The 23377-nt window shown below is 37.1% G+C and overlaps 1 protein-coding gene across 4 annotated transcripts; it reads left to right on the top strand.

Moving 5' to 3' along the window:
* The first annotated feature begins 1021 nt into the window (after positions 1-1021).
* SAAL1 (serum amyloid A like 1) lies at positions 1022-19728 on the top strand. Of its 4 annotated transcripts, none has more exons than XM_007440349.3 (13): positions 1022-1159; positions 2219-2383; positions 4884-4979; positions 7149-7232; positions 8427-8506; positions 10983-11042; positions 12364-12479; positions 13520-13703; positions 14103-14188; positions 14289-14477; positions 16355-16551; positions 17953-18045; positions 19162-19728. In XM_007440349.3, exons 2-13 carry the CDS (start codon positions 2258-2260, stop codon positions 19252-19254), a joined length of 1404 nt encoding a protein of 467 aa, XP_007440411.1. In that variant the 5' UTR covers positions 1022-1159; positions 2219-2257; the 3' UTR covers positions 19255-19728. The 4 variants fall into 4 exon arrangements, with proteins under 4 accessions (XP_007440411.1, XP_025030250.1, XP_025030249.1 ...); XM_025174482.2 differs by lacking the exon at positions 1022-1159 and adding an exon at positions 1319-1559; XM_025174481.2 differs by lacking the exon at positions 1022-1159 and adding an exon at positions 1319-1758.
* Positions 19729-23377: the final 3649 nt, after the last annotated feature.

The raw sequence follows: 23377 nt of genomic DNA, 5'->3' as shown, positions 1-23377 counted from the left end.
TAACATAATTTGCTAGGCCCCTTTTTCCTTTTTAAAATTAAATATAACATTCAGAGTAATAAAAAAGATCAAAAGGCTAGTTTCTCTATGCCTCTGAGATACTATCTCCTATACATCTCATTATTTGTACTCCTGTATGTTAAATACAAAGTCATAGTTAACATTAGGGTTACTTTGGCTGTCAATATGTTGATGATTTGGCTGTCAATGTATGCATGATGTTGCTTTATTAGCCTAGTGGAAATGCTTCTTGTGTAGGCAATAAAAGCAGAAGCATCTTATGAGAGTCATGTTTCAGTTGTTCTCACAAGCCAGTTAAAAAAAAAGGATCAAATATGGAAATAGGCTGAATCCAGCTAGGGGTTGCAGAGAAAGAAAAATCTCCCAGTGAATCCTTAGGAGAAAGGCAATTGGATAGGTTATCAGCTCCTCGATTCCAAGTCCTCCTTCCTTATCTTTCCTGATCACCTGACAGAGTAGTTATTGTTAAGGGGCTGAGAAGACTTCCAAAAGCCATGCTCAGCAGGCTTTTCCTACCTTATTAATTTGATGTTAAAAAAAAAAAAACGAAGATAAACACCCTTGAGTGACATTGATTCCTGGTAATTGCAACCATATGGTTTACCTTGGCAGCTTTACGGCTTTCCACTGCCTTTTTCTGGGGGAGATTTTTTCAAATTCCCAAGTGATTTTCCATCCAGGTATTAACGAGGCCCAGCCACCTAGCTTAGCTTTTAAAGCCAGTCAAGTTCGGCCGGGCGCTGTCACCTCCTGAAGCAACAAACAGGACGTGTGAACGTGCCAATCTTGATTCGTTCGATCGCCCACCTTTCCTCCAGCATCTCGACGCGCCTTCGCGTTTTGCTGGCGCCGCCGCAACAACCCAGAGGGAGAGGTTGCACCGTGAAGCCCGCGGAGGGCGGTCATATTTGGCGGCGGCCACTCCCGCGCTGCGTCAGAGCCAAAGCGCTGCGCGCGCGCAAGAACGACTTCTCCGGGCGGGACGCCTCCAGTTCTGGGCATTGCAAGAGGAAGCTCCTTCCGGCCAGAGGGGAGGCCCGGGGCGCTCCAGGCTCAACCCCGAAGTCTTTTCCAACGCCGAGAGGCGGCGAGGGCTGGTCGGCCCGCTCGAGCAGCCCCGGCCTGGCGCCGCTGATAGGTTCGTTCAGCCGCGGGGAGGCGGGAACGGACGGGAAGCTGGGAGGAGGTGGAGACCTCCAGGAGCAAAACAAAACGCGGACCAATCGGTATCCGTCAGCGGACGGGCGGGAAGCTAGATTGCCGGAACAGGGGAACCCGCTGGGAGTGCGGAGGAAGTTGGTGTGGGCGGCGGGAGAAGCCGGTCTCCAGATCTGGCGGCCTTTGGAAAGTGGTTTCCGTGCGTGGGGCTTTCCTGAGGAGGAGGAGCGGCAGCGGCAGCGGCAGCGGCGGCGTCTGCAGCAAAATCCCCGGGATTTTGCGAGGCTAACCTTTAATTCGATGCAGAGCTGATCCCCGATTTGTTTTCGGCTCCAGGGAAACAACAGGGCTTTTCATTTGACACGGAGGCTGGCAAAACGGTTGTCTTCCATTCGCACTGAATTCCCTGACTTGGTTTTCCCTTTTCTGGTTTTGTTTGATATTTGTTTGTAATTAGCTGTATTGAACAGCCCTGTTTTTTTCCTAGGGAGTAAGGGGTTATTTGCAAATCATTTTTAGGAGATCTAAACCCAACGGGACAGATGTGAATCGCTTTGACCTTCCAGTTATTGAAAACATGTCAGCATATTTCCTCCTCACTCTTAACAAATGAATAATTGAATATACGTGTATACATCTTCACCTAGTTTTTTTAAAAATAATTTCTTAGGTGCAATGTGAGTGTGCATTGTTCTGAAGCACTATGAGCAACGTGAGGGTTAACAGGCTTGTCAGCGTTTGGCTCTGGATGTATTTCTTATTTTTAAACCTAGGAGATTATTGGTTTTAGTAACAGACACATTTTTCCTATTTGGCAGGGAAGTATTGCAAGGTACTACTGTAGGCATGAAAAGAGGAATAAGTGACATGTATTTGCAAAGCATCCAAATGTAAAAGTTGGGAGGGGACGTGGATATCAACCAGTGCAAGAATCTATTGCAGTGGACTTCTACATCTCTGGCTAAAATTAATGCATTTTGGCCTTAGCCTTGAGTTGTTTTTCTTTCTAAAATACATTGTTGTTTGTACTCTTTTTTAGGAATCTTTCAATCTATTAATAGGACAGCATTGCATAAATATGGACAGAAATCCTTCACCCCCCTCAAGTGATTCAGAGGAGGAAGAAGTGGCTGCTGGAGATTCCATTGGAAATACAGTCTACAGCAAACTCTGGCTATTTAATGTGCTTACAAAATTAATTGAGGTATTGATTGTCTTCCTCATGCGCACTGGCTGTATTGCTGAAACGAGGGATCTTTTCATAGAAGGGTGGCCTGCACAGGTCAGGTTTTATCATGCATCAGTGATTCAGTACCTTGGGAATAGGTATTTAACAGCTGATTAGGAATAGTTAACTCAAATTATCACTCAAGTTTGCAGACACAGAAGATGTCATTTTAAATTAATCAGAGTGTTAAAAGACTTCACCCAGAGTCTTATGTTAAAATTTGAACAAGGTCAGGCAAAAACCTGAACAATTTTCTAATGGGAAAAATTGACTGGGAATTAAATAATTATTAAAAATATTCAGTTATTCTATGATTAATTCAGGATGGATCAGAACAAAAGAAAAGAAAATATAGATGTCGTAGATAAAAGATAACATTGTATACAGTAGAATTACTGTAGTGCTGTCTTGGACATCTTGACCTGTTAGGTGTTTTCCTATCATGGCACTTATATTCACCTAAAGTTCAACATTTCCATCCTGGATTTATCAACAAAGTGAATGTCAACAGTCCAAAGACATGGTAGAGATTGGGACTTTCCAGATAAATTCTTTTTAGTTTAACTAACTGGAAGCAATAGAAGTGTGTGAGTAAAAAACAATAAATCCTCTTATTTCTAACAGTTCCTAGCTTTGAGGAACAGAGGGACAGAGTAGCAGAATGTCTAAGCAAAGTACGTATTAAGAGTGCGTCAGCATATCTGATGTCATCTGTAATCCTCAATTAGATTAACTGAGTCATGTGTGGCACAGAACCACAAGAGCCAATCTGTCATCTTAAAGGTGATAAATATGTTTAGATTATCATCACTGCCCAATATAGATGTGTGTGTGTGTGTGTGTATATATATATATATGTACAATTATAGTTTTATATGTTAAATATATAAATGTAAAACAACAAAAAATGTTGAAATTAGAAAGACTTGCCTTTTACTAAACATGGATGGACTCTGGCTGCAATAAATAACATTCCTACATCTGCTATGGTAGTATAATTGCAGCATGAACATTACTTCTGTTATGCTTTATGAAGGTAACAATAGATTGTTACAATAATTGCTTAAGTCTACTGGTATGTTTTCCGTGGGCTATCGTATTTGGGTAGAAGTTGCATGTTATATCCCATGTATAGGAGAAAAACTTTGTGTTATTTTAATTGTACTGTTCTAACAGTATGAAATTACCCCTCTCCCTTCAGCCATTTCTCTCCTGAGTTTGAAATCCTTGGCATCTGGTTTGCAGTATATAAACCCTAGTGGGTGGTTGAAAATAAACAGAAACTATTGTATATAGAATGAGAGAACGATCCCTTTTCTCAACCACCTCCCACCCACCCAATAACTCTGCCACATTCTTTGTAGTTTTTATTACTGTTTGGAAAAATCAGTCAATCAAATCTTTTCATAGACAGGTATAAGGTACAATTACGAAGAATTACAACTATTTCAATAATAACACTGAAACTTTTGGGAAATTAAAAAAAATCTAAAAACTAGCATTGCTAATACAATACTATAATATTAAAATGCTAGAATCTCTCTACAAAATTCTTAATATTAATACAAAGACTTAACTAAAAGAGGGGGCACTGTTTGGAAATGGTGATATTTTTCTTCTAATTGAGAGCACTTTCCAAGGACTGTTCAAAATGTTACCATATTTATCAAGATGTGGAAATGGAATGAAAGAGAGCAATAGAGTATTTGATTTCCAAATGATACAGTTGTGAGAAAAATGAATCTTTGGGTGAAAAAGACAAGTTTCTAGAGGCCTCAGATGAATGGGATCGCCTCAATAAGATTGAAACATAAAGGCATGTGGAAGCATCCTTGAAGCTGATGTGAACCAGGCCGGTTGTAAACTCCTTATCACAAACATTCCCATAGCAACCTGGGCATCTGCCCTGAGGGAGGATGCCTTCTTCCTGGCATTTGGCACCTTGAACTAATTTGTGTCTTCTTCTCTGTGACACTGTTGTTTTACTAGCAGATAACAGAGGGGCAGAGAGTAACTTGAGAACTATTGCCTATTTAGGTATGCCTGCATCATCATATGAATATGTATGCATATACGTTCTTTTTCCCTTTCCCTTTTTGTAGAACTGTATAAATATCAGAGCATCCATTTTGCCTGTAGGGGAGTGCCTCCCACTAACTTCTGGTGGGGTCCCCCTCCAGTATGTACTGCTCAATAAACACTGCAGTGAAGCCTTGATTATTCTGCATTTGTGTCCTGTGTTTTGATCCCACACAGTTAATGATGTTCTTCAGCAATACTCAGAAGAGAAACAGTAGAGTGTGTGTCTATCATAAATACTATCTTGGTTATAGGTCTTAATTGCATTTGACACATTCTAATAGTGCTAGATATTTGGATCCAACTCTGGATAACTTTTCAGAAACACTTGAGTTGCTTTGGTAACTTTATGTCTGTGCTCTTTTTTTTACTTTACAACTTTGTTAACACTTAAAAGAAGGCTTCAAAACTGGACAATGCAGAAGAACCCATGGAACTAGATGAAGAGATGGAGAATGATATTTGCAAAGTATGGGACATGTCAATGGATAAGGTATTGGTTAAAACTATCTTCTGTAGAGTATTAAAATCATTTGGGAATAGAATTAAGGGTATCTAAAATTAACTAGGAACTATTAAAAACTATGGGCATGATGCTATGTTGTGATCTAAGGTAGCTGCTAGTACAATCATAGATAGACTGAAGATTTCTGACAGCACTTTTTTTTTTTTTTTTGCAGAGAGGATCTCTTGCTTTTTAGAGATTAAGCAAAAAAGGGTATCTTCAAAAATATGTATTTTTAAGTTGGAAAATTTGGAATTACTTTTTAGAATTAGGTGTCTTCAAATTGGCTTCAGTTTCTGCTATAGAAATATTATCTTGGCCTGTCTTTAGTAATATCCAGTAATGCTTCCAAGGACAATCCTGCAATATCCTTGATACAGTCTATTTTCTTGATCTGTTTTCCCATTCTTTTGTTTCCTTCAATCTTATCAAGTATAATAATTTTTTTCTAGGCCATCTGCTTATATCATATGCCAAAAGTCTATGAGCTTGTGCTTTCTAGTCTGCTTTTACTTGTTCCTGGAAGTATTGGTGATTCTTGCACTTGTGCTACTCTTTGTAAATGCCTCCAAACCCATCATTTGAAGACATATCTTCTTTCTCTTCTTTGTTACGGTAGTTTCCAGCTTTCATATTCTTACATTACAATCAAAAAGACCATTACTTTAACTGTTCTGATTTTTGTTGTCACTGAAATTTATTTTTTCATCATGATTTTGCCTTATGTTTGTCACTGCCTTCCTCCTAGTATTAAACTTTTTATTTCTCCAGCATGCTGTCTGTCTTCACTTAATCACTGTTAACTGCAAGTTCACTTAGCATGTGAAATGACATTGTCTTTGTCTTAACATTAACCAGGATACTTCATTTTCCATTTTTAACTTTCAAAGACAATTTTAAAAAGTCTTTTTCACATTTGACTAAGAAAATGTTGCCCTCTGAGTACCTCAGATTGTCAACCTCCAATTTAGATTTCAGCTGTAATTTCTTCTAATTTTGCCATTCTTATGATATATTTGCTAAATATGTTAAACAAATATGGGGACAATATGCATCCTTGTCTAACACCTATTCCTTACTCTGAACTACTGTTACTGCAAACTGAATTTTTACATTAGTTTCAGGTTCATTTTTAAAATTCCTTTGAAGAAGAATCAGTTGTTTTGTTACGCCATTTAGTCTTAACATGTTCCACATTCTAACAATCTAACATGATTTATGCTGCAAAGATTTGGCTGTAGTCAATGAAATAAAATTCTGTCTTGTATTTTCCTGCTTGGCATTATCCATCCTACGTTGTGTCCCTCTGAAACCCACCTATTTATCTGGCATTTCTTTCCCCATGGTTTGCTCTACTTTGTAAGATTTTAAGCAAAATCTTGCTTATAAGAGACAGGGATTCTTAAAATGTAGGTCGCATTTTTCTTTTACACCCAGGCAGGGTTGTATAGGCAGAGTTGGAGCATGATCAAATCTTTGATGCTTTGTTTCCATGCTTTGTTCCCCATTTTACCTGCACAGGTTGACAAATTTAAGAATCTATGTGATATACATATTAATATGTAATTATTAAAAGTAAGTGGTATTTTTAAGTGGTATATTTATTACTTCCCCAGTCATGACCCCTGTAAAATTATTAGTTTTATTCATGATTTCCCTCCCAGATTTATCATTATAAGAGGTTGCAGTAACATACTGCCTAAGAGCCCTTGGCATAGATTACTAAATCTGTTCTTGACGTTGATCTTACATTCTGTATGTTCTCCAGATCATATTTTAAATTAAGCACTGGAGAGTTTCGTTGATGTACCTCTTTCAAAAGAAATAACATATCTTGTACTATCTGTTCATACAATGTTGTTTTGATCATTTGTTTATGATCAACTGGTCCTCTGAATAAATGAGAGAAAGAATATACATAATATCCACACTACTGTCTAAGATACTATAGTACCAAGAAAAGAACCATTCAGAGGAGATAACATCAATATAAGATCAAACCTCACTTTAAGAACTAAGGTTATTGTTTGGGATGATGCTGGCAGAAATGTTTTACGATATATCAAATTCCAAAATGAACTTTTAAAACTTTTAAAAATTATGCCGCTCCTGACCAAATAAACTTTGTTAATTTTAATCCAACTTTCTTGCTTTCAGGATGTTGCTTTATTTTTACAAGAGTTTAAAGCCCCTGATATATTTATGGTTATTCTTGCAAAGTCCAAGTGTCCTCGACTTGCTGTAAGTTCCATTATGAATCTGTGCTTATTACGAAGTGTTGAGCTTTGGATCATCATAGGAATTATGCAGTTGAATAGAGCCCAAAAAGCAAATAAAGATACAATATTAAAATGTAGAAAATTTGATCTTTCAGAAGAAAGACATTAAATATGCAATTGACTAAATATTTCTGAATTTTTAACATCTCTTGTTAGTAATCTATTACTTATAATATACTTCTATAGTTTTCCAAATTTTTTAACATTGGTTGTAGCAGTGTTTTTCAACCTCAGCAGCTAGGGAATTCTGGGAGTTGAAGTCCACACATCTTCAAGTTGCTGAGGTTGAGAAACACTGGGGTATAGAATCATAGGATTGTGTAATATCCTGTGGATTCATCTAGTGTAGTTTTTCTGCCCCACTTTGAGATGGGTTATTTGATTTGGCTTCCACGCCTGCAGGCCTGCTCTGCTGGAAGGCAAAAGACCCAGCTATTATTGTTTGTGTTCCATGATTTCCAGATTAGCCTATTGCAATATATGTTATGTAGAGTTGCCCAAGAAGATAGTTCGGAAAATTCAAGTGATGTAGAATGCTTCTATTTAAGAAATGTTAACTGACGTATCCTGATTGGCCATGCCTTGGCACAACTTAATTGGCTTCCAGCTTGTTTTCAACTGAAAATGGCTTCTGAATTTTAAGGTTTTGAATGTACTGGATATGGCTTCCAAAACAGCATATAATAGAAATCTACACAATGGGACAGTTATAATTAGGAAAATCTTGATATAGGTGGAACCCGTTCACACTGTTAGCAAGAGATTGATTGATTGATTGATTGATTGATTGATTGATTGATTGATTTGTTAGATTCATTGCACCTTTCCTTTAGGAGCTCAAGGCAGTATATACAATACTCCTTCCTCTGCTTTTCCCCTACAACAAGATAATGCAGCTCCTAAAAGATAATAATATATATACCAAAACATCTTATTGTGCAAAGGCTGTCAGTATGAGAAACCTAGTACTTAATAAATATGTTACTAAACCTTATTAAAGGATCTGGCCATACTTTAAGAAGAAGTGACGGCTATATAGATTTCTGCTTTGATTGATTCAGCATTTATTGAGAACACTAAAGCATATGTTTCCTTGATAATCCTTGTCTTAATGTATATATAACTTTATGCTAATTTACTATATTTTGGATTGCAGGAAATCTGTGTGGGTATTCTGGGAAATATGGCCTGTTGCCAAGATACATGCGTATCTATTAGTAAAGATGAGAACCTTGGGTAAGTTTTTATTTCAGGATTTTCAGACTCCAGTTTTAGCTCCTATGGCTATTAAAACACCATTTCGTACACACTGATTCTTAATAGAATGAAAGAAAAATATATATCTGATGTTAACATTTATAAGACTCAGCAGGTGGATATAAGATGTCTCAAATGTTTGTCATGGAGGAAGATACAGGAAAAGCAGTGTCAAGTCCAAATGTAAGAATAAAAAAAAAAATGATTTTATAGATACGTATTTGCAAACATTATCAATCGATCAATTTTATTTACGGCCAAAAGGCCCCAAAGGAAGTTACAAATATAATCTGAACTTGGCATTAGATAAAACAGTTTAACAAATAAGATATTTAATAAATATTACATAATACACTTAAAATCCCAACTCATTGATTTGTTACTAAAAACCTTGTTGCAAACTTTATCAAGGACAAGATTTTTTTTGACCTGGCTGTATTAGCAAGTTCTATACCTTTACTGAAATCTAATTTATCCAGTTGTTTAACTTTCATGCTCCCCCCCTCCACAAAAAACAACTGTTTCTTTTCTCACTTAACTTCCATTAATTCTTTGTTCATCCATTGCTTCAGCAGGAGAGTCTTAATACAACGTGCAAAGAACCATACTGAGTATGGCCTGAGCCTTAGGGACGCCCAGATAAAATCTTTGATACTCCTTTAAAGGATAAAGCCTGCTATTGCAAGCATCTGTTCAAACTGCCTTTTTATCTCAAAGGAGTTATATAGTATGGATGCAAAGGATTGCTCTTCCAAAACTTACTGATAGTGAAACAAGATGTTTCATCTTTTATCTCAGCCATTTTCCCACTGTTGGTTTAACGCACCACTCATTCATCCTTGTGTCAGCAAAAACATTGCTGCTTTAAATTTCGATGTCTGGATTGTTGACTCCATCTTGATTCTGCAGCGACTTGGTGCCAGATTATGCTGCCCTTGTATGTAGATGTGCCAGTATGCCCCTTCTCATGGTGTTATTCTGGCAGGAAACATACCCAGATAAGGGTGCTAGCACAATAAAAAGTGGAGTGCTGCATTTGTCTTCTTTGTGGCCTTTTATCTTTGCCCTATTTCAGCTTTGTGGAACTCTGCTTTCACTCTCTATTCCTCTCCTTTGTTTTGTTTTAATTGCTGGTGGTATTTTATGTGGGATTGAAACCCTTGTGTGTTAAGGAAAAGCGTTGAATTTGACATGGAGCCAGTTCAGAAGTAACTTTTTCCCATTCTGGTTTCCTGGCAACTGCATCACTTGCTAAAACCACTTTTTTCTTTGGTGTGTTGCGAGAGAGAGAAATGTTTTGGGAAAAGCAGTGGGGCTTGTCTACAGCTTAATATTCTGTTCGATTTGTAAATGGGGAGCAAGAAAATAATAGATCTAACAGGGTAGAGAAGATTGACCAAAGGGGAGGGGGCCATACCTCTAGATATTTCTACATCTGTAGCAAACACTATGAACCCGGTCATCTAAATGTGAAATGTGGAACATGAGTACCTCAGTGGTAGAATGTATGCTTTAAGGACTAGTGATCTAACTATATAATGCTACAGCCATACAGGTGGTCCTTGTTTAGCAACTGCCTTGTTTAGTGATCTTTCACAGTTATGATGGTGATGAAAAAGTAATTTTATTAGCAATCCTCACATTTACGACCTTCACAGGTCTGGAAAGGAAAGGAGGGGAAAGGAAAGGAAGATCAGGAAAGGTGAAGTAGGATCATAAACTCGGTCCCAATGGTGGTCGCTAAACAAGGACTAACCGTACTTCCTTTTCAGTGACCTGTATAACATCTCTTCTTTTGCAAGCAGAATAATATTGTTGCTATTGAATTATTATTGAATAATTATTGAATAATTAATTCAATAATTATTGAATTATTAATTAGTAGAAGCAATAAATCTTACTGTGTTTCCTCCCTGAATGCCTTTGTTGCAGGTTTTCTTTATTAGAAATGTTAAAGCAGATTTGTGTAGAACCAGGCACTTGAATTAATACAGTAGACCATTCTCTTTAAGTCACTTAGTAAATCAAGTATGTATCTATTGCATGCTGCTCCAATCAGTGTACATCAACCTAAGGATAAATAATAGTCTCGTACAACATCAGTCCCATCTCACTCCACACAGCATAAGCAATAATAAATAAGTGGTAGTCTAAGAACACCCGCTGGCATTAGCCTTCAACGGGCTATTTAAAAAGAACAGTTTTAAACATTCTTCTATAGGCAAAAAAGAGGGGGGGAGGCATGTTCCATAGTGTTGGGTCTAGACTTGAAAAGGTCTGCTTTCTGTTGTAGTAAAGCATTCTCCAATATTGCACTTGCTCTTTATTTTAGCAACTCTAAACATTAAGGATGACAGGGCTCAGGAAGCACTGGTAGATGTCTGAGTAAAGGCATAGAAAATAATGTTTGTTTCATATTTTATATGCTGCTTAACCGATACTGTAATTTTTCCAGACAAATAGTGCTGCAACGTTTATGTGATTCCGATTCCCCTACTCTGCTTGAAACAAGCCGGTAAGCAAGGGTTTTCTGTTTGTTCGTTTGTTTCTGAGTGACTAAAATATCTTAGCATAAGAGACAATGATAAGCCAGAATGGCAGAATTCTGATTTACCTGGAAAGAGGCAGTAGGCTTGTGCACACGGTTTATTTGCTTGTAGCTTCTCTTGCAGTGAAGTGCAGTTCTCAGATCTGGTCAACTCTGTGTGTTGTTTTATACAGACCAAGACATCTAATTTATTTCTTCCTAGATCAGAATCCATGTATGCCTGCTTTACTTGTAAGGATAAGCAAACCACTGATGGAACTGTTGTTGCTTGATTATAAGTTAGCCGTGATTATTTACAATTCTAGTTTCGTGTTAGGTGTAAATGTAGCCATTTACTAATGCTCACAGGTAAAGTGAAATAAATAAATAAAAATAAAAATAAGTATATATAAAGTATCAGTACTCAGTGCATTTTTATCTTCTTACAACTGTTGTCTCCAAAAGCTGCTCATATCAGTTTTAAAATTAAACAAGCTGACAGTCCAAATAAGTGGAGGCAAAAAGGAGGGACCAGTTCTTTAAGGCCGTAAAGAAGTGATGAGCAATATATACTGGCATATATATTCCATTCAGCACAGGTTGATCTTCCTTTCCTAGAGGCCTTGCTTAAGGAGCTATTTTTGGTTCTTGTTCTTTTGGACAATAGATAGAATTGTTATTCTGATAATAGGGGCAACGTTGTATTGCTCTTGATCCTTCCAGTCCCTGGCAACTGTCAGGGATACGTGAGTATTCTACTGGCAGAGAGGCTGAAGTAAGGAATCTAGTTAGTCTCCCTTTTGCTAAATGATCTAACTGCTGCTTATTTGGTCACTGTAAAGAATCAGGCTGCTTTCTGCTACATCATGAAGTTTTTCTTCATGGTCCTACCTCCTAATGGCCGCTGGTCCCCACAGCAGTTAGTAAGGCAAGGTATTACTTTGGTTTCCATTAGCAGTATGAATTAGGAAGCAATTAGAAAGCTAGTAGGTTCCCTTTTTATTACTTAAATGTACTTGGGAGAAGTACGACTGGACTCAGTAGAGTGCTTCCAGGACTTCTATATTCTTACTTTTCCCTTTATTCAATTTTTACATTTAAATTGATTTCACACATCGTTTGCTAGATGTAATTTTAATTGTGTACCTAAGAAACATATACAATGATAAAAATTTAACAGTGCAGTCTTATGCAAGTTTACTTAGAAATATATTTGATGAGCTTACTTTTAGATGCTTATAAGATTGGAGTATAAATTTGGGCTTTTCAAAAAAATCCCATACTTGTTACATTTCCATTTCCCCTTTAGGTTACTGTTCACTTGCCTCTGTCAATCTGAGGTGGCTAATATTTGGGTGGAGAGAATCCGACAAAGTCCATGCTTCTATGACTGTTTCTGCTTTATCATGTCTAGTTCTACAAATGGTAAGCTAACACATGGAGAATATTGCACCAAAGGGCATTTTTTTAAAGTAAAGAAAAATGCACAATTCCCAATGTATTTTGATTATGGGGACCAAATATTTTTTAATTACTTCTAAGGAAAACTTTGCTTGAAGCATTTTTATTAAGAAACAAAGAATCCATAACAGAGCAAAACTATGTGAACCAGTGGAATAGTCTTTGGTGTCTTTTTTCCCTATGGTTATAAAGTCTTCCAGTTATTCGTAAAATACTCTGTTACATAAATATAAAATATGAATGTGGGTGGATCTTCATAAAGTACTGTTGGCACTTACGTTTACAAACTGAAGGAACAATAGAAAAGTCTTTTTTGAATCTCTGGCAATCCAAATCTTGGGGAAAATAAACTTCAGGATTAGGTGCTGTAAGCACTCTGATTTTCTGAATTTTCTTAAATATATTTTCAAACATAAACATAGGCTAAAAGGGAAAGAATGCAAGATATAAAAGGAAAATGTACAACATTTCCAGTTAAAAAGTTGCAGACAGGTGGTATATGCATGTCCTTTCATACTCCAAACCACCTTTTTGCCTTCAAATCCAAAGTGCTGCTCCGGTATTTAGTAATACCTAGTAACATAACATTAAACTGCTGTTTGGAAATTCATAGAATGCAGTGTGTTTAATACCTCAAAGTGTTAGGGGACAAGCAACAGACTCGTCATCCTAATTCTTAATGCTATGCTTCATGTTCTGAAAATCATATCATTCCTGCAGAGTGAACTGAAAAAATAAATATAAAAGTTAAGAAAAAGGAGAGGAAAAAATATATACAACAAACATTACTTGGGGGGGATTTTACTTCTCTGGTAATTTTGTATTTATTTACTTGAAAATAAAATTGTATTCCATTTCCTAATATAAAGATTCTCAAAGCAGCATACATCCAAATCAATTACTGTTGTGATTTAAACAAAGCATACTAAAATAATTCTGTTTTCTCAATTTTGCTTTGTATTTTATGTGGTCTTAATTCAACTGTACTTTAATTTTTGTTTCAGTGGAGTTGCTGGTGAAAGTTGGTGAGGTGGTTGATAAGTTGTTTGACTTGGATGAAGAATTAATGATAAATTGGATTAAAAAAGATTCTTGTCCATCAGCGGGACAACCCACAGATGATTCTCCAGATGAACTTCCTGATTTTAAGATTGTACCTTGTCTGCTTGAAGCTGCAAAACAAGTTTGGTAAGCATCTATCAGTATGCATGCAAGCATAGAAATGTAAGCCACCTTAATTCATGCAGTAATGTTCAGGCTACAGTGTACTATTTCCGAGGCATCCAAGGTGCTTGAATTGCCATATAATGCATGACACAATATGGCCTAGATACCATTTCCCTCTGAAATCAAATTATATCTGCCTTTTGTAGCAAAAACACTAAATCGTGTCAGTACTAATATTTTAAACTGGAAATGTTGGGGTTTAACTATCTTGGAAATCACTGAATGAGGTAGAAACATTTCAATAAATATTTGCTTTTTTCAACAATATGTCCCCCTTCAAGTCTGAGTTTGCTCATACAAAGACACACAAATCTTTCTTGGTAAATAGTTCTAAATAGAATTCATAATGCTTTACTGCAGCTCGGATAACAATTCCGAAGGACTTGAAGTTTATATGCATATTCTACAGCTGCTCACTACTGTGGATGAAGGCATTCAAACAATTGGTATGTTTTCCGAAGCATTTAATTAAAAAGTATTTGCAGAGAGTCTTTTGATAAAGAATTTTTCCAGGGATTGACTGATTTTTTTCCCTTCATTTTCCAGTAAAGTCTCCTGATAGAGGAAAGGAAATGTGGAACTTGTTATATAATCTCTTCTGCAATGAACTCTGCCAGCCAGATGATCCACCAATTATTGTTCAAGAACAGAAGACTGTGTTGGCTTCTATTTTATCTGTGCTATCAGCCATCTTTGCTTCACAGACTGAACAGGATTATGCCAAGATAGAAAAGAGTAAGTGTTATACCATATATATTACAAAAGCCAAAATGGTAGGGAATTTAATCAAAGAATTTCAAAATTGAATATTTGAAGGATAGTATAGGTCATAGCAGAGTTGGGGAATGAGAATTTTGCAGGAATATGCTCAGTTCAATTTCCATGTGAACAATTACTATGCTATTCACAAGTGGTAAATTTGCCATATCTTGAGTTCTTCCTATTTCAATGGTATGAATTTCCTAATTTTTCTGTTTAGCAAAATTAATCTTCTTGTAAGTTTAATTCATTTCCTTTAGGTTCAATTGATTTTGAATCACTTTGTTCTAAAATCAAGATTGGATTCTCCTTATATCTTGATTATAATTGCTTCAGTTCATTCATCAATATGTCCTTTTGTTCTTGCATGGTTTTCCTGTTCCTTAATGCCAAAGAAATAAACAGTCCTCTCATGAGAGCTTTACTAGAATCTCACACGGCAGATTATGAAACCTCAGGAGTTAAATTGTTTTGGAAGAATCTCTTTAATTTACATTGGCACTTCAGTTTACTATCTTTTTGCAATAATAATAGGCCATTCAGCCTTCATCTTTTTGGTCTGGAGGTTCTTCTACACAGTCTTACAGTTATTGGATTATGATCTGCATAAGTAAGAGCTACAACTTCCACATTTATAAAATTGGTTAATGAGCTAGAGATATAGCCCATGTATGTGCTTGAGTAAGTTTAGTGAGCGGAAGAATAGTAAGTATATTCTTTCCCTAAAGGGCATTTATGTTTCAATCTAAAAGAGAAAAGAATGACATAAAAGAGCCCTATTTATATCTCCAATATCTAAAAACTCCCTCTGCAATTTCAAGAACTAACTGAAAAATAGTTTCATAACATTTTATTTATTGTCATTTGGACATAAACTGAAGCTATTGTTAATTTTCCTATGTGGAATTTGAAATTGTAATAGAGGTAGTCCTTGACTTACGACCATTTGTTTCGTGACCGTTGGATATTATGATGGCGCTGAAAAAAGTGACTTACAACAGATCCTCGGACTTAACCGTTGCAGCAACCCCACAGTCATGTGATCATTATTTGGATTCTTGACAATCATTGCTCATTTATGACGGTTGCTGTGTCCTGTGGTCCCGTGATCACCTTTTGCGACCTTCCCAGCTGGCTTCCGATAAGCAAAGTCAATGGGGAAGCCGGCAGGGAAGGTTGCAAGTCGTGGTCACATGATGTCATGCTTAATGATTACAGTGATTCACTTAACGACTGCAGCAGTAGAAGTTGTAAAATCAGGTGTGGTCACGTGATGCTCGCTTAAGGACTGCACCACTTAACGATGAATTTTCCTGTCCCTATTGTGGTTGTAAGTCGAGGATTACCTGTAGTGTAAATTTCCCTTCTTCATCTTGAATTTGTTTTTCCACATTTTATGATAAATATCTTAATATATATGACTATTTTTTTCCAGTTTGTCTGAGGCCATACATATTTGACTGAAGTGATTACATTCTTAATAATTCTTAATTCTTAATAAAAATACATCATTCTTTTTAATATATATTATAAGACATATCTGCATTTTCCCTTTCTAATATTTTTCCTTTTAAATGGACTATTCAGTCTATAAATATTTGTGGAAAATATTTTAATTTGATCTATAATCTAAATAGATCTATAATCTATTATATTAATTTATGAAGAAAGAACTGCTGCTTGACCTAATATTTGATATTTTGTCTATTCTGGGTGTTTTTTTTGACTGCTGTGATACTGTCAATGACTCAATAGACAAAGTCTACCTATTTTAAAAGTTACTTTGCTACTAGAAATTCCTCTTTGCCCCAAAATACTTTCATTCATCATTTTTAAATTTTTTTGTATTTCAGATATGGCTCTTATTGACAGTGTGATTAGAGTGTTACAAAATATGGATGAAAGTGTGAAGAGATCTGTAGATAGCTCAAACAAATCCCAGTCAGAAGAGTGTGAAAAGTTGGAAATAGTTGATGAAGATTTCCATTTAAAAATCTTGAAGGACATCTGTTGTGAATTACTCTCCAATATGCTTCAGGAATTATCAGAGGTAAAAAATCATATAAACTTAAAAGTTAAGAAGGGATGGTACTCAAACTGATTTGTTTCAGCCCTGGTTTTCTCATTAGTGTAGTAGCTCTCATAATTGTGAGATGGAAGAATTCATTTTTAGGGCTGCTCATGCTTCAAAAATGATTTAGAAGGATGTTATGGAATGCATGGGAGTTACAGGTTCCCATGCATTAATTAAAGCAGATGTATCTTTAATGTTGGATGCGGTGGCGCAGCGGCTTAATGACGCTGAAAGTTGCCAGCCAGAAATGGTCGACACTTCAGTGGTTCGAGCTCAGCTCCGCATAGCAGAGCGAGCTCGTGCTTCCTCCCCAGCTCCTGCCAACCCAGCAGCTCGAAAACTTATGTGAGTAGATAAATGGGTACTCTCACCCCGGTGGGAGGAAAAATGCTGGCGGCGCTTGCATGGGAGACGGGACCAAGTTGCCAGTAACACGGAAGCCGCGCACGCCTGAAAAAGGCGCAAAGCAACGGAAACCCCGCCTCCTGCGGGGCTCTGCTCTAGAAAGGAGGCAATGGTAAACCACTTCTGAAACACCTTGCCTTGAAAACTGCAGGGACTCATCCAGGCAGTCGCCGCAGAATCGGTAACAATTGAAGTGTGGATAAAAAAAAAAAAATCTTTAATGTTATTTATTAAAGCAACTTTTCCCCCCCAGATCTTAAAAAAAGACATGGCTGCTTTTAATGGAGCTACACTTGCACTGTCACATCTTCTGAAGTACTTCTGAATAATTTTTGAAGCATGTGTAGTCTTACTAATTTTGAAATTGTCTTCTAGAATGGGAAAGGAATGGAATCTATATTTTGATGTGTTATGAGCATATTTGTAGAACACCTTCACCATGTTAAAAATGATAGGAAAAATGTGGCTGGCTTGCATATTATGACTTGGCAAGAGTCTCACTAGAAAATTGTTACTGCAGACAGAGAAGGTCAGTCCTCTGTGGGATGAGCCTTTTTAATGAAACATATCAATTTATTTTGATTGAGGGAGAATGTGTAACTATCTTCTTGTTTTAAATGATTATTTTTCAGCTCTTCTATAAAAAACTCTACAGAACACTTCCAGCAATTATGGAATATTACACTTTAACACCTTTTCTGCAGCCAGACTGATTCAAAGATTGTTTTATGCATACTGGAATATTAAATACTTCAGTATTCAAGATTCAGCATTCTGTATTTTCAATATGCAGAGCTGTTATTAATATTAATTTTTTTTAAATACTCTTTGATTATTGGGTTGCCATGACTAACATTTTTCATTGGAGCGTACTGTTTATATTTGTCTTTCACGGTTGAGCAACCAAATTTAATAAGCTTTATTAAAAATTCTTTATTAAAACAGCATGTAACTCTTTGCTGGTATTTTCAGGAAAACATATTGGAGGGGCTCAAGCAAGGTCATATAAATGAACAGAAATGTTCTTGTGCATTTCAGAATCTCCTCCCATTTTATTCATCTTCGGTATGTATGACTTCTGAAATAAGCAAAAGCCATGTTTAAGTTGATTCTTAGGTATTGTCAAGGATAAATATAGCTGATGTACGTAGCTTGACCTAAAAAAAGATTTAGAAGTTTATGTTCAGAAATGTGGTGGGTAAAATTTCATTGATAGAATGAAAACCTGTCTCTCTTCTCTTTCTTTTCCCCTCTCCCCAGCCCAGCTTCAAGCTGTATAACCCATGTCTTAAAAATGGTTAAGGTGTTGGACCAGCACTGGGAAGACCCAGATTTGAGTCCACCCTCAGCCATGGGAGCTCACCGGGTGATTTGGGGTTGGTGTTGCTCTCACCTCAAACTACCTGTCATGGTTGTTGCTGTGGGGAAAAATGGGAGGGAGTTCTACCATCTTGAGCTCCTGAACCAGAGACAGGATATATATCAATAAATAAACTCCCAGAATTTACTTTTGTGCTTAGGTTTTGGGGTTCCCACTGTTAAAATAAGGGAACATGTTGGTGCTGGAGAAAACACTGGTGATGAAGCTGCCAGAACAAAGAGGGGTTTCTTGTAGTTATAGGAGGTAAATTCTAGTATAATTTCTACAGTGTTATGTAGCCAACTGCCTTCAAAGCTTTCTGTGTTTTGAATTTCACCAATTGATTTGACTGAGAACATCTATCATAGGTATTCTATGATTAGAGGGTTTTTATTGTCATGTTGGTGTTATAATTTTGTTCATTGTTGTATGCTACCCAAAGTCCTTCTGAAATACTACAACCTTGTTTGTTTTGTTTTCTAAGCCAAGAAATACTTTCTTTACATGATGCATTCTCCATACCTTTAATATAGTTTAAAGGGCAGCAATGAATATTTTAGGAAGGAAGTTTTCCATTGTCATAGAAGTTGTATTGACTGATATTTGAAGTTCAACACCTAGAAAGCTTTGAAGGCAGTTGGTTACATAGCACTGTAGAAATTATTTTATGTCCTGTGAACTAGTGAATGGAATTTGGAAAGGATCTACATCCTGATCAAGGTGCTTGATAAAATAGGTTCATCCTCCTTAGCAAGTCCCATGTTTTACCTGATTGAACTTGCTATACAGTATATGACAAAATATACTCTTCTTTTTCCCAGGTGGAGAGTTTTCTTGAAGTGCTGCATGGAGCGGATCAGACTCTTGCTGACAGCTTGAGCAAAAGCTTCCCAAGTTTGAAGCACCAGACATAAGCACGTGGGTCTACTTTGTGCAGGAAATTGTGTATAATTCATTTCTCATTGAAGAAGGCAATGGATAAAGAATTCCAAACAAACTGAGACCTAGATGACAATCCTTTTAAATAGAAGTGATAGAAAATGGCCTGAAAAACAAACTCCCTGAAGACTGTTTAGCATCTGCAGCTCTGCATTTTTTAGTGCTGTGGGTAGTGTCAAAATGCAACATAATTTTATATGTTAATAGCTATTGAGGTCGTAAATTTCAACAAAAAATGAACAATGCTTCATCTAGTCTTAAAAGTTGTTCTTTTCCCCCTATTAAAATTAAAATTAGTTAAGATTTTTACAGAAAATATTGCTGTGGTTTGTTTCTCTTATGGAGTTAAAAAAAGATGATTCAGAACATTGTACCAAGATAAACCTTAACATTGTAGTAACATCCAAAATTGGACATTTTTGTAACTAATAAATAAGTATTCTAACCTACGCAACAGATATTCTGCTCGTGCGTTATTTTTGTTAAATGAAGTAAACTATAACTCAACTATACTTCAGAAGTGCCACAGGTTTTCTAGTGCCATGCAACAGCTTCCAATAGCTACTCTTTGCCAGTGCCACTGGTATGGAAATTGCAGTGTTGGAGGAAGGTTCATATGAATTTCATATAACATATGACACAACATATATAACATTATATATAACATTAAAAAAAATCCCCTCTTGCCCCTATGGGTGGTACGTGTCTTCCTCAGTCTCGGGTCCTCTACCAGAGGCCTGGGAGTTTGAGGGTTCTGCGCAGTATCTTAGCTGTTCCTAGCACTGCACTCGTCTGGACAGAAAAGGAACACCTGTGGTCTGATGGAGCCATTCTCCCAGCTTAGGAGTCATGGCCCCGAGTGCTCCTACCACCACTGGGACCACTTTGGCCTTTACTTTCCACATCCTCTCTAGTTCCTCCTTCAGGCCCTGGTACTTTTCCAGCTTCTCATGCTCCTTCCTCCTGATGTTGCTGTTGCTTGGTACTGCTACATCTATCACCACTGCTGTTTTCTGGTCCTTGTCTACTACCACAGTGTCTGGTTGATTGGCCAGTACCTGCCTGTCCGTCTGGATCTGGAAGTCCCACAGGATCTTAGCCCTGTTATTCTCCACAACCTTCTGTGGAATCTCCCATCTGGACTTGGGGGGGTCTAGCGCATACACTGTGCAGATGTTCCTGTACACAATGCCGGCTACTTGGTTTGCCATTCAGTGTATGCTGTTCCTGCCTGTGTCTTACACCCGGGCGCTTGGCAGCTATGATGCCTGATAGGACTTTCCATGTTGTGGGGAGGCAGGTTATTGGCCGGTAGTTGGATGGTGCTGTTCCCTTGTGCAGGTCTTTCATGATCAGCACTGTCCTTCCTTGTGTTAGCCAGTCTGGGTGGGAGCCTGCTGCTAGCAGCTGGTTCATCTGTGCTACTAGGTGTTCATGCATTGTTGTTAGTTTCTTTAGCCAGTAGGTGTGGGTCATGTCCAGGCCAGGTGCCGTCTAGCTCTTCACGTTCTTCACCCACTGTTGGATGTCTGCTACTGTGATGGTGACTGGTTCCTGTTCTGAGAGATTGCTGTTGTCTGCTTTCAGGTCCTGCATAACATATAACAAAGAGCCAGTTTGGTGTAGCGGTTAGGGTGTTGGGCTAGAAAGCAGGAGGCTGAGTTCTAGTCCTGCCTTAGGCATGAAAGCCGGCTGGGGGACTTTGGGCCAGTCACTCTCTCTCAGCCCAACCCACCTCACAGAGTTGTTATTGGGAAAATAAGAGGCAGGAACATTGAGTATGTTCACCACCTTGAGTTCTATATATAAAAAAGGGTGGGATAAAAATAACAACAACAATATGCGAGTAACATAGAAGTATGGAAATTTTGTTGACAAGACTAAGCAATTTTAATCTGCCCTAACTTAAGTTTAAAATGTATGGTTTCTGCCAGAGAAAATTTAGTCCAACAGTGTCATGCTTTTAATAAGGGGTTTCCTTATTTTAAGTGAAACTAGACGTCTCACCTAACCTAGTACTGGATTTGCTACACTCATAAGTTTGGAGAAATGCATATTCTATTATGCATACACTGAAGACAAGGCACAGGAACTGGGTCAGTCACTGTAGTCTTCAGCACACAATTGAGATGTACTCCAGTCTGAAATAAACAAGGAATTCAAATGAGTATATGCTAAACCTTTCCCAGTACCTGAGAACTGAGATGGTGGAGACTGAACCTAAAATGTCAAAAATGAAAACATTCATAGTATTGGGCTATATCCCTACCTGTAGCACACCTCCATGTTCAGTTCATTGCAATTAATGGCAAATAAAATAGACTACCCATGCTTGGACATTGCAATGAAGTAGACTGCCTTTTAAATTCAAAGGCAACCGCCTCTTGATATTAATTATACAAAATTATAGCATTCATAACTTCTTCAAACATCTTAAGAATTCCATCCTATCTATTCTATTTGGTGATGACTTAAAATATAACCATACAATTACATGAAAACCTACCTTAGCCGGGAGAGAAATTTGCTTCCTTTAGTTCAGCCAGATTCATTTGCCCATAACATGATACAATTTCCCAAATACCTTTGGGGTACCGCAAAGAAGCTAAAGGAAGGTAGGGGGAGAAAAAGACTTCAAATTTTTGAATACTGTTATGTATACTGGTCATGTCAGATAGAATTTTCAGTGATCCTAAGCTAACAGGGTGTATGTTAAGTAAATCTGACAATATATAATTTTGTATATAATATTTGTGGAATGCTGCTAAGAGAAATTGTTACTTTGTTATTATGGTATCGATGTCATGTTAGAATTTACATGACAATAATCTGATTTCTGAATAAAATAATTGCATGTTTAAATCCACAAATACCAAATTAGCAAGGAGCCTTCATGATCAGCTTGCATCCTGTGTTTCCCATATATAAAATGTTAATAGTGAGTTATCTTGGCAGAGTTTGTTTTTGCTTTTAATGTAAACAGGGAAAGTTAAAACACTTCACCATTTGTATGAGTGCTTTAGAAAGGTTGCTTTGAATATAAAGCTAAGTCGATTAGCAATATTTCTTATAAAAGGAGGTAACTTAGTACTTTATGCCTAATACAATGGATTTTAAAGCTATTTTGAGTCAAACTAATGAAAAAGAAAAAGTTGATGTTGTGTTGAAAAATTGGAGGGGGGAATGCTATGTTCACCATCCTCAATTCCTGAAGGAAAGACAGGATGAAAAACTCCTGTTGTTACTGTACTTGGGGAAGGAAGGAATGCATGTTAGGAGAGGATCATCAGAAGTTACGGTCTCTTGACACCAAAAGATGCCTCATTTCCCCAAGATGCATCTAGAAAGGGGGGAAAAGTATGCTAAACTTGGAATGTATTTCACTTTCTTTCTATTGAAACAAAAGTAAGGAAAATAATCAAGGAAACCCTTCCACGGTGTTGAATCTGGAAAAAAAATGTAGGAAGTGGTCTCTTGTTGACAAGCATCTCTTCCATCTTTATAGGATTGCTCAGCCCAAGCGGTTTATCTTCTCAGTTAGATATGAGTCTATTCCTAGTGGTCAGATCAGGCCAGACTACTTTTTACATTTTTCTTAAGGCAGAAATAATGGCATCCTCATGCAAATATAGGGCATTTTTGAACCAATATCTTGTACAAAATTATTGAAAAATTGGGTACATTTGATGCAGAGAAGGACTATTTAAAGTTACCACAGAGAAGACTGTTATAGAGAATATCCAGACATTATCAGGCTGTTTCAGGTGGTGTTTTTCATTCTGGTTCTCTTCGGCACTGGAGTTATTTTTCATGTTGAAATTCTTTCATTAAAAACCCAAAAGTGATCAAATGTACTTTTTGTTGCAGTGAAAATGAGTCCCAGCTGACCCACTACAGGCAACCTTTTAATTGAATATCAAGTTTGCATCAATATTATTCTTGTTACCATGCAGAGTATTTTTTAATGGCAGTATGGCAGTAGTTGTATGTTTAATGGGCCATCTGCTATTCCTCCTTGAAGGGGAAATGTTTTGTATCAGTTACTTCACTTGATATTTCCTGGTCTGTTTTCCCAGCACAATTTCCGTAACTACTGTC

The sequence above is a fragment of the Python bivittatus genome, unplaced genomic scaffold (assembly GCF_059951505.1).
Source record: "Python bivittatus isolate LINGU-HERP-01145 unplaced genomic scaffold, Pbiv_v1 ctg000480_np1212, whole genome shotgun sequence".
In the NCBI taxonomy this organism is placed as follows: Eukaryota; Metazoa; Chordata; class Lepidosauria; order Squamata; family Pythonidae; genus Python; species Python bivittatus.
Note: the sequence above shows the minus strand (reverse complement) of the source record. Positions and strands in the feature narration are given on the sequence as shown.

Excerpts from the sequence above, each read along its gene's own strand:
- SAAL1 (XM_007440349.3), top strand. The coding sequence starts at position 2,258 with ATGGACAGAAATCCTTCACCCCCCTCAAGTGATTCAGAGGAGGAAGAA. Across the intron at positions 2,384-4,883 it reads TGCTTACAAAATTAATTGAG|AAGGCTTCAAAACTGGACAA; the intron begins GTATTGATTGTC and ends AACACTTAAAAG. Across the intron at positions 14,478-16,354 it reads TTATGCCAAGATAGAAAAGA|ATATGGCTCTTATTGACAGT; the intron begins GTAAGTGTTATA and ends TTTGTATTTCAG.